The following is a 13785-nucleotide window of genomic DNA, read 5'->3' as shown; positions in this document are numbered from 1 at the left end:
CAGTTTTGAGGTATTTCTTACTTTACTAGAATATTTCCAATTTCACTACTTTTACTTCCACTGCACTACGGCAAATAGAGGCATATATTGTACGTTTTACTCCACTACAATTATTTGAAAACTTTATAGTTACTTTGTAGATTTGTATTATTATTACAAAACACACTAACCACTGAATTCAGCCCTGTATATATATTTCGGCCATTTGAAAATAGCAGATCTACAAACTCACAATGCAGCATACAAGCTCACAATTCATCACCATGTGACGTTTATTGAGCTTGTAGATCGGCTATTTTCAAAAGATTTGCTATACATTCTGAACTTGTGAAATTGGACATTCTGCACAATGACGAAAGCAGGCTACGTTTACTTATGGACGGTACTTGAAGTAATTTTGATGCCGATACTTTTGTACTTTTACTCGAGCACATTTTGCATACGGGACTTCTACTTGAAAGTATATACATTGTATACTTTTACTTAAGTAAAACATGTGAGTACTTCTGCCCCCACCCCTCATTCGCAGCCACTACTACCACCACCCCCAAACACCCATTGTCCTTAACGGACCAGAGGACCGAAGCCCCTCCCACCCACTCTAGTAGTGGTGCGGTCCCGTTATCTGGTGCAAATGATCCACACTTGTTTGCAAGGGATGAGACTGGTGGTGGTCAAGAGCAAGAGGATGTAGCTGAATCATGCAACTTTCCCCAAGTTTAACTGTATAATTCTGAAAATGTATTCGATCATGATGAGGTGGTGGATTCCTATTATTAGCTTGGCAGGTAGGTGATGATGATGATGATGAACAACAATTGCTTATTTGTTTGTTACTTTGTTTGCTACGTGTTGTGCAGATTCTTCTTGTTGCGTTATTTAGATTGATGTGTTGTAGCTATTAGATCATGCTATGGATTTACACTGATCGGAACCTTTTGTGGAATTACATTTTAATTCTTACCGAAAGCATGTTGGGGTCCCTTTCTTGGAGCAGTCCCTTCTAAACAGAAACATTTAGCTGAAGATAATAGCCCCTTTTCTTTCCCTTTTTTATTTATCTAATGCTAAAAGCAAAGAATGTGACCTTTTTTTTAAAGTAGCCTAAATTAGAAATTCTGTTGTGTGGCCTGGTTTTAAGTTAAAAAGTATTTTCCATTGCCATTCAATAATGGGAGTTAACTAGCATCAGGTGGTTTTAACTTAAAATGGAACAGCTAATAGGTCTAACCAGGTCAGGTTACAGTTATTTGCTTTTAGTTTTTTAGTTAGATAAAATTAGATCAATCCCAATAAATGTTACTGTTCTTGAGAACTGCCCTCCTCTTAACTTCTCTAGAAATGGCCTACTACGAAAACTAATAAAGCCTGGATTCCCCAGGGTCTGTCCCCCCCCACACACATAAGCAAATCTCTTTTTTTTTCTAAGCTCATAGAATTGAAATAAGTTTGTACCCTAGGAAATTGATAGGCTTCTGTCTGTAATATTATTTTTGTTTGCCTGTGACTTTAATGACTTATCTAGCTCTCTTTCTGACAAAGAGTCAGAGATAATTATACTGTAGTCTCTCTCTACAGAGATAAAACAATATATAAAAAATAATAACAAGATACCACTATGCTTGGCTTCATTTACTCTGTATTAAATGTTTTGAGTAGATATCACTGGCTGAGCTATTAGTTCTGTGACAACAAGATTGGAAGCTCGATCAAGCACAGCCTCTCAGTAATTGAAAGAAAACAATACTGTTGCCTGGTCTGGTTCAAATGAAGCTGCCCCTCCCAACGCACATTTTTATCTCTGCTCACTAGCTCACTTTTGAAAATACACTTTAGTCATATACCTATTGCTTGGATAAAGTCACACACACACACACACACACACACACACACACACACACACACACACACACACACACACACACACACACACACACACACACACACACACACACACACACACACACACACACACACAAATGGGATGCCATCGATTCTGTCTGTGTGTGTGTGTGCGTGCGCGTGCGCGCCGTGTGTGTGTGTGTGTGTGTGTGTGTGTGTGTGTGTGTGTGTGAGGGAGGCATCTCCAGTGTGTGTGTGTGTGTGTGTGTGTGTGTGTGTGTGTGTGTGTGTGTGTGTGTGTGTGTGTGTGTGTGTGTGTGTGTGTGTGTGTGTGTGTGTGTGTGTGTGTGTGTGTGTGTGTGTGTGTGTGTGTGTGTGTGTGTGTGTGTGTGTGTGTGTTGCCTACTCTGGACTGCAGCAGTCCAACCCCTGGACATCATGTGACTAAGAGCCCTGCAGCTTCAGAAGCTCCAAAACAATCTTAGGTCAACACAGCTCACAGTCAGCGTCTTTGAGTCAGTCAGCCTGACACAAATCGGTCGGTTTGGTCTTTGTTGACCAGGACTTTGTTATATTTTGTATGCTTATTTCACTTGTAAACTCTGGAACAGTGGTTTTCAACCTGTGTGTGTGTGTGTGTGTGTGTGTGTGTGTGTGGGGGGGGGGGGGGGGGGGGGGGGGGGGGGCGAAACTATACTATAATCAGCAAACTATACAATAAAAACTGGTCAAACATTGGCCAAATTGTCAACTAGTATAAGAAAGAGGCAAAAAATGTGAAAATAGCTGATCTGCAAGCTCACAACGCCTCGCAGCACAAGTCGTCATGAGCCTGCAAGATCGGCTATTCTCACAATATTAAATCTGTGGAACAGAGTCAAACTAAATGTAATGCTTCAACTCCTACAATTCCAAGTGCTTGTCAGGGTGGGGGTCCCCAGTTCAAATATGATTATTTTGGGGGGTCGCGGCCTAAAAACGTTCAGAACCACTGCTCTAGAATATATTTCAACAGTAGCCATTGTGAAATCAAAATATTAGAATGTTCAGTTAGTTGTCTACACCTCCAACCTCTGCGTGATTGTATGCAGCAAACACAATTTTACAGATTTGTTTATTAAATCATACTAATCAATCAGACTAAGAATTTCTTTAGCCAAGGATAGCCCTACAACACAGCGATGTTGTCATACACTTCACTTTGTCTTATATTGCAATCAATCTGCACAAGAATTAGGATTATTTAGCAAGGAAGCTACATTTCTAGAATTACTGTATCGTACAACCATGTTGCTCGCTGAAAATAAAAGAGCGGCACATTCCTCACGTGAAAATCTGTTATTTTCTGCAAGCGGCAGTCATACGACAAAGTATTAATTAGGCTTAAGAGTCACTCCCTTTCTCCAGCCCAGACCTTGACTCAGCACTATACAAACACTGTTACTGCATGTGGTACTGTCTGGCATAATATAATCCCCCTCATTATGCATGACTACTTATTACTGACACGTGTTCTAACAGGAAGATGATTTGGAAGTCTTCCTCAGTCTAATGTCCAACCAAAGTTTAGTCTGTGCATGTTCCATTGTGACAGTGCGCTGTTCCAAAGTTGATTACCATGAATTACAGAATGAAAGTATTGAAGCATTGTTATTTAGATGTTGACTTGTGACTGCACTTACCTGTACATCAACATAACAATATAAACAATATGATATAATACAACCACATTAAATAAAATCACTATAAATTCAAAATGGCTCCAACAGGTATAGCCATTATCATGAGGCCTTCGTTGTTCATCTGGCAGAGTAGCCCTGCCTGATGCCTAGAGGTCTTATATCTCTATTGGCTAGGAGGGATTCCACTTTGACTGAGTGATAGATGTTTTGTTTCCCATGCAGGAGAGCCGGGTTTGAATCTACAGTATGTGTTAATACTCACATTATTTTCATTCTATCCCAACCACAATTAGCTTCAAGGCATATATATCAACTAACTTCTGAACTCAACAGCAGTGTCCTATATGCCGTTTCAAGCCTCCTTTCCCCTAATTTATACCAGATTGGCAATTTGTTTTGTATGGGACGCCATATGACTGAATATTTGCCTCACTATCCTCTCTTCCCCAGGTATGCTGCCACCATGCTGCTCTGGGGTCCAGGTGTTTGTGAGAGATGAGAGGAGGTATGCGGTGCTGTTCCAGTCTGTGGTGCTGCCGTGCCACTACAACAGCGTGTCCACCCAGGTCCCTGTGGTGCAGTGGGTCTACAAGTCCTACTGTCGAGACCGCACACGAGACGCGTTTAGCTACTCTGACAGCCTGGGTGGAAGCGGAGGCCTGGGCGGGGGTGTGGGCGGAGGAAGTGGAAGAGTGGGTGGAGGGTACGACACAGGCACCACAGCGAACATCCACCTTGACTGCTCTGACAGCAGCCGGACTGTCCGCACGGTGGCATCCATCTCTGGGTCTTCAGTCACACTGTCAGAGTACTACAAGAACCGAGATATCTCCATCATCAACAGTAAGACTACGGCAGGGCTGTCTCCATTTTTAAGTTGTCTGGAATCTTTCACCTACTTTTTTTTTACATTACACATACTAGTGTGTGAGTAGTGTCCAAGAAAGTCAAGCCGTTAAAGGGTCTACACCATGAATTTTAACTTTTTCTTCATTTTTGTGTGTTTTTGGTCTCCCCCACCTCTCTTCTGTTCCAACAAATACCCGACTTCGAGCATGCAGGCTTTCATAGGCTATCTGTGGTTTCTATGTAAATTGGTCTGAAAACAGTCCGTCAGATTTGTTCCCCCACCCTACGTCACGTCTGGGAACAATTCCTCCCGTTTTTCAGTTCTAACAAAAAAAAAAAAAAATCAAAAAAAAAAAAAAAAATGTTTTTTCATTTTTATTTTTTTTTTATTTTTTTTTTTTTTTACTTTTTCCACACAGAACCAGGACATGACATGCATACAAACTGGCTCAATAGCGCCCCGTGCCAAACAGGACAATGTGGTATTGCAGGTGAAAGTGCTTTATAAGCCAGAGAGAAGTTAGTTGGAATGAGTATATCTGAGGCTTGATTTAGGCTCAAACCTTTTGAAAAACGTTTGAGGGACATAAACAATATGATATCAAATATTATTATTATTTTTTAAATTCATGGTGTAGCTCCTTTAAGAATCAGAATCTGTTTATTGTTCAGGTGTTCACACAATGTGACTCCCTTTATGCAGGGCATAGAGGAAAGTGCTAGAAAGTTGGTTTATGACACGTGTATTTGATCATCTTTTTCTATATCTTTTTGTTTTTGTCAAAATCATCACCTCAAGCATTGACTTGTCCTCTTAATGCAGTAAGTGTTTCACATTGGGCTAGTGTTTGGGTTGAATTATTACCTCAGGGTTAACTATGATTTTAAACTTCAAATAATATAAAGTTGTTTTCTGGATTTTACCCCCTTTCGTGTATTTTTGTAAAGCAATCATGCTGCACACCGTTGCATGAGTAAAGTCCAGTGAAGTCAACTTCAAATACGAGGAATTTTACTTGGGAGGGGGGAAGGCATAAAATAGTTAGAGTATGGTATGGCTACGTTTAAATAAATGAATAGATAATATCAGTATAAAAGTAAAAACAGGAAGACATGGAATTTATCAATTTAGAAACTGAAATCTAGGCTCACAATAGAACACACAATATTTTTGCCTCACCAAACAAAACTGTCAAATTCTAATGCTACATTCATCACACTATGATCATTTAATGAATGTAAATTCACTTACAATTATTAGAATTGAATAGGCAATATGTAAAGAAGGATAAACACTCAAATAACAAATACAAAATATTATTATTATTATTGTTTATTCGTTTGAAGCAAATTATTCATTTGCGATGCAAGAAAGCAATGTTGTAGCCATCATATGCATAGGTCTAGGAAAAGTATTTATTCCAGCTAGCCAGTAACCCAAAGCTGTAACTTCAATTACATTCGTGCTAGCAATACTAAAGCCTGACTTATACTCATATAAAAAAATAATATGAATATGATGCTGGAGCTAGTAGATGAGTCAAATGCACACCCACTGCATTTCAGGTTTGAATTCAGGCTCATATTATCTTGTAGTCACTATATCATTTACTATATCTGATCACTGTCCTCCAAGAACAAAAAAAATTATGCTTTGGAGAAAAAGTCCCCACATACAAATTATGTATTTATTTTAACTGATAAAAGTGTTGATGCGACTCTTTATCGCTGAAGGCAGCGTGAATTAGGCTTAAGGTGTGTGCATGTCTGTGTGACAGAGACAAAGAAGTAGCATTGTTTGCAGGCCTCAGATTTATGAATCTCTGGCTCAGGGTAAAGAATCAGCCTTCTCTTCACTAGCCAGACACAGACAAAAGAGAAGGCTTTAACATTTCATTTATCCTGCCCTCTCTCTTTCTCTCTGTCCTTCCCTCTGATCTAGTTTAATGTCAGTCTTGTACTTTTTGCTCTGTAGATCTGACCACATGCCAACATGTTTTTTCCATCCCCTCTGATGTGATTTGATTTAGTACTTTCCCCTCATTTTCCCCTTTCTCTCGATCTATCTCCTTTTGTTTGCTCTCCATTCCTCCTCACCCCATCTAATGTGTGGTCAGTCTTCCTGAAAGGTTCTGTGTTCACACTGAAGTTCAGTTCCTCTAGTTGAATCTGAGGGCTCCTCTGGGCTCCCTGTTAAGTTGTATATCCCTACAAAAGCCTTGTCATGACAACATTATTGTAGATGATCATAAAGTGACGATGAACGTTATGTCTAGAGAAAGGCATAATACACAAACCACACATTAATTTCATTTTAATTGAGTCATTATGCAGTTATGTATGCAATCACCATAGTTATTATGTTGAGGTCTGGTCACTGGCCATTTATTACACTGCAGTCTGGACACGCCTGAGTCTCCTCCCCAATCCTTGGCCAACAGGAAAAGGAAGTCTACCATTTCCTGTGGTTTGAATGGGTGTATTTATACATTCGACCACCTTTCATTGGAGACAGAATCCAGTCGGGTCTATGCTAGTGTCACAGAGTAGAGCTACCTGAAGCACATTCAAATAAATATCCCTTGTCTTTTTTGAATGAGCGGTAGATGCTTGGTTAGGCTACACTAGTCTATGCTATTCCAGCATCAACCTGTACAGTATTTGAATCATTCAGATGGCTTTGAAAGTCTGTGGATTTGATGGTTACTTGTAGCAACATCATGACAGCACACATACATTCCATTCCTGCCTTTCATGTTTCACAGAGGGAGACGAGTTTCAGTAAGAAAACAGGGTGGGTACTGTCACTCATCCCTGTCCTGTCTCCGGCCCTCCCATACAGAAGCAGACCTGCGTATAGGTGAGCTGCAGTGGGGCGACAGCGGCATCTACATTTGTAAAGTGGTGATCTCTGATGACCTGGAGGGGGAAAATGAAGCCAGCGTGGAGCTACTCGTGCTGGGTAAGCCTCGGGTGTTCGTTCACCCAGCAACTCAACATAACAGTTCAATTCAAAACTGCAATCTGGAACATTATTTTAACCTATGGGGTCTTCAACGTTGTTCAGGCCAATTGACCCTTTAGCCGAGAGAGAGATGAAGCAGGGACACACTACATATCGTATGAAATTGTGCTGCAGATTAAACCTTTACATAGATTTCATAGATAGCTTCATAGACTTGTTTGACAGCACTGTCATCATGGCTGTGGGAAAAAAAAGTTTTGTTTGTTTAAACATCATCTTTTCTATTAATATGTTGTATTCATGTTAATGTGTATTTTCAGACATTTAACCACTGAAAGCCTCAATACTTAGTAAACTTGACCTTTGGCTTTAGTCTGCTCTTATTCCCCTCCATATACCAAACCTCTTCGTCAAAAATAGCAGATCTCACAAAAAGCGTCACTGTGAGCTTGTAGATCGGCTTTATCCAGCGAATGTTCCCCCCGGAATACGTTTGCTATTAGGGTTCAAGTGGTTAATGTAAAAAATAAAAAGTTCCCATCACACAAAGATTTGGCGGGCCACCAGTAGTAACTCTGAGAACCCCCTAGGGGCCCCGGACCCCTGTTGAAGACCCAGTACATTTGAACTAATCTGCATGGTACATACTATGTTATATTGTACAATATACAGTAATTAGCACATCTGCAGTGCAGTGGTCAGTGGTGATCTCCCTACAATTGCAAAGAGAAATTTAGACCCTGATCTGGTAGACACGTAGTACTGCCTGGATCTACTGCCTGGCAATATCTCCCCTGGACAAGTAGGGATTTCCTCTTGGAAGAGCGGTAGAAGCTTGGCCTCCCAAGAGGTAGATCAGGGTTTGAATCCCAGGTAGGACATGACTCAAATGGATTGCTGCTTTCAACAGTGGGTACACAGTAAAATCTTCAGTGTTTCTTTATCCATTTGCAACTCAGAGAGTGTGCAAACCAAATGGACCGGTTACATTTGTACACTCTCTCAGAGTTAAATTAACGCTCTGGATTTTACAGTGTATTCAGCTGTAGAGACGCCACCCCACTGACCCCTCCCTCCCCACATATACGTGCTCTTACGTACACATCTCCATTGGACAGTTTTTAAAGGTTGTTATTATGTAAAAAGCCTGTCTAAGGCTAACATATTCATCACTGGAGACAAAGAGAGCTCGTTTACGAGCTGATTTATCGGAAGCATTGCCTCTGCCTGGGCATTGTTTCCCATGCCTACAGTGTAACCATGGGGACTGCTCACTCATACTGTATGTCTCTGGTCGTTTTACTGAAACGTAATAAATGCTTTTGCAAATATGCGACCAGCACTTCTGTGCAACAAACCACATGGTGATATGCGGTCAACATGAGGTCGTCCGTGTGTGTGTGTGTGTGTGTGTGTGTGTGTGTGTGTGTGTGTGTGTGTGTGTGTGTGTGTGTGTGTGTGTGTGTGTGTGCGTGCGTATGTACTTGTACTGTACTGCGATCATTGGGAGGAACATAGAAGGATAGCAAGATGAGAAAAATGTGGAATATGAGGACATTTTGCTGGACACTTTGCAAAAGGCAGTTTTAGGATTAGGCCTTTTGTTTAAGGTTAGGTTAGGGTTTGAATTTGAGTTAGGTTGGGGCGCTCAGGGGTAAAGTACCTATTTATTTATCTATCTATCAGTCAATCAGTTATGGTTAGGGATAGAGGGTGTGAGGGAGTGAATGTAGCGTGCATGCGTGTGTGTGTGTGTGTGTGTGTGTGTGTGTGTGTGTGTGCGTGCGTGCGTGCGTGCGTACGTGTGTGTGTGTGTGTGTGTGTGTGTGTGTGTGTGTGTGTGTGTGTGTGTGTGTGTGTGTGTGTGTGTGTGTGTGTGTGTGTGTGTTTGTGTTTGTGTGTGCTTCAGACAAACTCTCTCTATGTGTGGTGTAATGCCATTTGTATCCTGTTGTTTCTTCACAATGACAGTCTACTTGTCTGTGCACAGTTAACAAGTGTTACCATAGCGATGGTTGAGGCGCCATGCGGCCACTTGCTTTGATTTACTCTGAGGCTGGCCTTTGTTTGGGTGACTCTCAGGGTAGTTAGGCCTAGGCTACTACGTATATAGGCCTACTGTATGGGCACACACACACACACACACACACACACACACACACACACACACACACACACACACACACACACACACACACACACACACACACACACACACACACACACACACACACACACACACACACACACACACACACACACACACACAGAATCGATGTCATAGCATGTACAAATGTATAGCATGTACAAACTGCCCCATGGAATACACTGTCAGAGGCCAGTACATGGACAATGTACTGGAAGTAGATCGGCCATGTGGGAACTGGAAGTTTATCGGTTCGATGCCCCAGATACTCTTGGCTTCCTGTCAAAGTGTCCTTGAGTTAACCTTTAACTGCTCCCGATGAGGAGACTGGTTCCTTGCATGGTTGCCTCCACCGTCTGTGAATAGATGAATGTAATACACACTGTCAAGTGTTTTGGATAAAGGTGCTAGGAATGCAGACCATTTAGCATGATTTGACCTTTAAGATCTGTTCCTTGACAGATATCCTAAATCCGCCAGCAAAAGTGTTAATTTAAACATTTCAGAGTTAAATCAGCACTACTGGCTTTGTTGTGCAGGCTACACAGAACTAGATTTCCTGGTATGGGTGTAGCTAACATGCCGTGCAAGCCACTTGTAGTGTTTCCATAACAACGGCTGGGGCCAGTCAGGGGAATGGGCTCTGGGAGACTTTGTCGAGAAAGAAAGACATGGAAGATTGAATGATGTAGAGAAGAGTAGCAAACAGATGGACGGATGATGCCATTACAAAGACTCAAAAGCTGAGTGGGGGGAGGATGAAGCCAACTGAAAGAGAAGCATGACACAGATAACCCCAAGGTCTACACAGAGACACACTAGTCATAACAGTAGAAAGGTCTGCACTCAGGCACACTCGGCAGGGTTGAACGAACCACAGCAAAAACATGTGTATGTGAACTGGAGCATGTTTGTACCCTCCAGTCTAGACAGACTGCAGTAGAGCTCAGTAGACAGCACAGATTCCACAGGTGAGCTGTCTTAATGCTGCTTGGTAGGGGGCCGGGGGGGGGGGGGGGGGGGGGGTCAACACTGTGTACAGTCCACACTGTGTCAACCTGTGATAAGTCAAGACAGTCATGATTGTCTGCTGCTTCTGGTTCTGTTGAGTTCCTTTCTCATGCCAAGCCACCCTGTCCCCTGCCTATCCCATGACATGGCACACTCCCACTGTGAAATCCACACTGTTAATTGTAAAATTGGAACCAAATGGACCCTTATGGTTCAACCAAATGGACCCTTTGTCCATTTGTATACTCTGAGAGTTACAAATGGATTTAATTGCGTATATACATGGAGAAATACACATCATATGATGGACTGACTACATGATCTCATATAATACCATCCTGCTGAAGCCAAACCAGCTTATTTTACAGAAGAAATAAGCTGGTTATAGGCATAAATAAGAGTATAATGAAAGGGTAAATAGCATAATGTATAGATCTGATACAGGATTGCTTTAAACTTTATTTCTTTTTCATCATTGGCTTATTTCTAGCGTCCAACTGACGTTAACACTGGGTTGATGATTGGAATGATTTTAATACTGTATGTATGAAGAGGTGGGAGATCAATTCAGATTTACAAGGCTTTAATTCTGGCTAAATAATCCTCCTTCTCTTTATAGCCACACGAGAGAGGGAGCAAAACGAGAGTGGTAGAGTGAATAACACTGCAAAAGACTGGTTTCAGGAACCTCTGCAGGAAGCCACTTTCAATAGAGCTATGGAAATAGAACTTTGGTGTAAATAAACAAACCTGTGACATCACCATTCTGCTTGCAACATTACTTACAGCACCTGTGTGTTATCTACTGGATAGTGTGAGAGGTCATTCTCCAGCTCACCACCATGAACACATGTTCAGTAGAGTGGGAGAAATCCAAGGCCAAGCTGTCGATCAGAGAAGCTCTGTTCCACCCTATTCCAGGCTCTCTGTCTGGAATAGTGCCAATTACATTCTGGTGCATGCTGCTGTGTTTGCTTGCCAACCTCTCTCTCCTTTTCTCTCCTTCTCTCTCTCTCTCTCTTTCTCTGTCTCTCTATGCATGCTGCTGCTTACATAACTATCTTTGAATCTGACATTCCAATTTATTTCACCTTCATTTCCTCTCCTCTCCTCTCCTCTCCTCTCCTCTCCTCTCCTCTCCTCTCCTCTCCTCTCCTCTCCTCTCCTCTCCTCTCCTCTGCTCTCCTCTCCTCACTCATGCCCTGTCTCTCTGCAGGCTTCTCAGGTGTTCCTCAAGACCTCCTGCCAGACCTTGACTTGAAGATTATGCCAGGTAGGGGCATGTTCTCTTGTCCCCTGGCCCCTTCTGTCCAAACTAACCCCACCGACTGCTCTTCTGTCCTAACGCTATCCAATCAGCTGCCATCATTACTTAGTTCACTACACAGTAAAATCCTCATTTAACTCTTAAGTGCCATTCACACGGAACACTATAACTATAACGATAACTATAACTATATTGTTTACTATTGTATTTTTTAGTTGGTGTGAACTCTGCCATCCGCTTGACTTAGAACGATTTGTAAAACTATATTTGTATTGTTATAGTTATAGTGCTCTGTGTGAATTGCCCTTTAGAGTGTACAAATGGACCCTCTAAGGGTCCACTTGGTTACTTGTGAACTCTCTGAGTTATAAATAGATAAATGAACGGAATTTTACTGTGTACTATATACCAATGCACATGAACGGGTGTTCATGACTCAGTCCATGGGATGCTCTCACAGTGAAATCGGGAACCATTTCGAAAATGATCGCCACCAATCAAACAATAAGTTGACGAACACTTCTCTGTTTCCGCTAAGCTGTGTTGGAAAACATCTGTGGCATTTATTATTTACGGTTGTGGTTAACTTGTCATCTCAGTTTATCGCCTCAAATTCTTGTCAGACAGCTTGTCATCGTAGAGTTTGTGGGATTGTGGGAACGAATGGTTCAAATTAAATGGGAATAGCTCCCTTTAGCAACAATGGTGTGATTCACCCAGCCAATGTGGTAACTGCAGGCTTATCTTGTATTAGTGTGTGGTGCTACATTAGTACATGTTCCTATCAATGTCAGGCAGCTCCCACGTTTCCTTTGTACTGAACTGTCTCTACCCAGTGTGTGTGTGTGTGTGTGTGTGTGTGTGTGTGTGTGTGTGTGTGTGTGTGTGTGTGTGTGTGTGTGTGTGTGTGTGTGTGTGTGTGTGTGTGTGTGTGTGTGTGTGTGTGTGTGTGTCCGCAGAGTTTGTTGTTATGCATAGTGAGATATTGCATTATCACTTTGTTGTATAAAAAATAAGAGGGACATCTGTAGTCTCTTGAATAACAGCACAGATTGTCCCTCTCTGTCATGTAACATAGTCAGGATTCCTGTGATTCCAGGATTGCATTTATCTTCTCCCATTCCTTTTTTGATGGAGTACTTACAATAACTGATTTCTCCCTCCCTTTATGGCGTAACAGGATTGTGGATTGTGAAGTGTTTTCATGACTTGTGTGGTGTATTTTCTAGAATACACTATTTGTGTGCATCAAAATGCAGTCTTATCTTGCTACAGAGGTTTTAGCTTTTTTGTGTGCAGTCATTATTGATTGTCAGTGTAGCCATGTGAAGCAATAAAGACCTCACTATATTGAAGAGAAATCTGAGGTCTCACAGAGCCTTACTGTCAGTGCCTACATGTACCAGGGTGCATTATGAGTACGTTTCTCATGGGTAGAGAGACATATATTTACAGCAAATTGTACAGCTTTACTCCACAGAACGAACATGAAGCAAGTTGACGTAAGTTAAACGTTCAAACATGGTTCATAATTTGTTGGGTTATTTCCCAATATTGTGGACGTTACATATATATGCAACCCTCTGCAACTAATAAATGGAAACACGGTTGAAAACTGGTGAAGTGTTCTGTTTTAATCATAATGATTTAATCTCTCTTTAATGTTCACTTTTGGGCAGCCTGTTACTCTACTATCATTCATGAGCAAGGACCACACCATCAATTAATATGGGTTTAGCAGATTTATTGAAAGGAACAACGGAAATTAAACGAAACAAATGAAGTGTAAGACTTGATTGCTGAGGTCTTCGATTGTTTAGGTCTTCGATTGCCATCTGCGTTGTGGGGAAGCTACGTATGAGTCCGCTGTAGCTCCTGGGCATGACAACCCCCCTCAGGGCCCTATGGATAGCAAAGATCAGAGAGTAGAAGACATTGGGACAGTAGCAGCCAGGGTGGGAGGGAGTGGGGTGCTGAAAGGCAGCATTTAAGAGAACGGAAGTGACTTGATTGAGGTGTGGTC

The 13785-nt window shown here is 41.7% G+C and overlaps 1 protein-coding gene across 3 annotated transcripts in view; it reads left to right on the top strand.

Moving 5' to 3' along the window:
- The first annotated feature begins 655 nt into the window (after positions 1 to 655).
- The window catches only part of LOC311046462 (immunoglobulin-like domain-containing receptor 2), an 18162-nt gene continuing 5032 nt past the window's right edge, over positions 656 to 13785 (top strand). For 2 of the 3 annotated variants that reach the window (XM_084058775.1, XM_084058773.1), the window contains exons 1-4: positions 656 to 788; positions 3975 to 4367; positions 7216 to 7335; positions 11712 to 11768. In XM_084058775.1, coding sequence (XP_083914901.1) covers positions 740 to 788; positions 3975 to 4367; positions 7216 to 7335; positions 11712 to 11768 — 619 coding nt within the window. In that variant the 5' untranslated portion in view covers positions 656 to 739. The remainder of the gene's footprint in view (positions 789 to 3974; positions 4368 to 7215; positions 7336 to 11711; positions 11769 to 13785) is intronic. The other variant, XM_084058774.1, reaches the window with a different exon arrangement.

Source organism: Gymnoscopelus microlampas, assembly GCF_963454915.1.
Source record: "Gymnoscopelus microlampas genome assembly, chromosome: 1".
Taxonomy (NCBI): Eukaryota; Metazoa; Chordata; class Actinopteri; order Myctophiformes; family Myctophidae; genus Gymnoscopelus; species Gymnoscopelus microlampas.
This window is presented reverse-complemented; position numbering and strand designations above follow the sequence as displayed.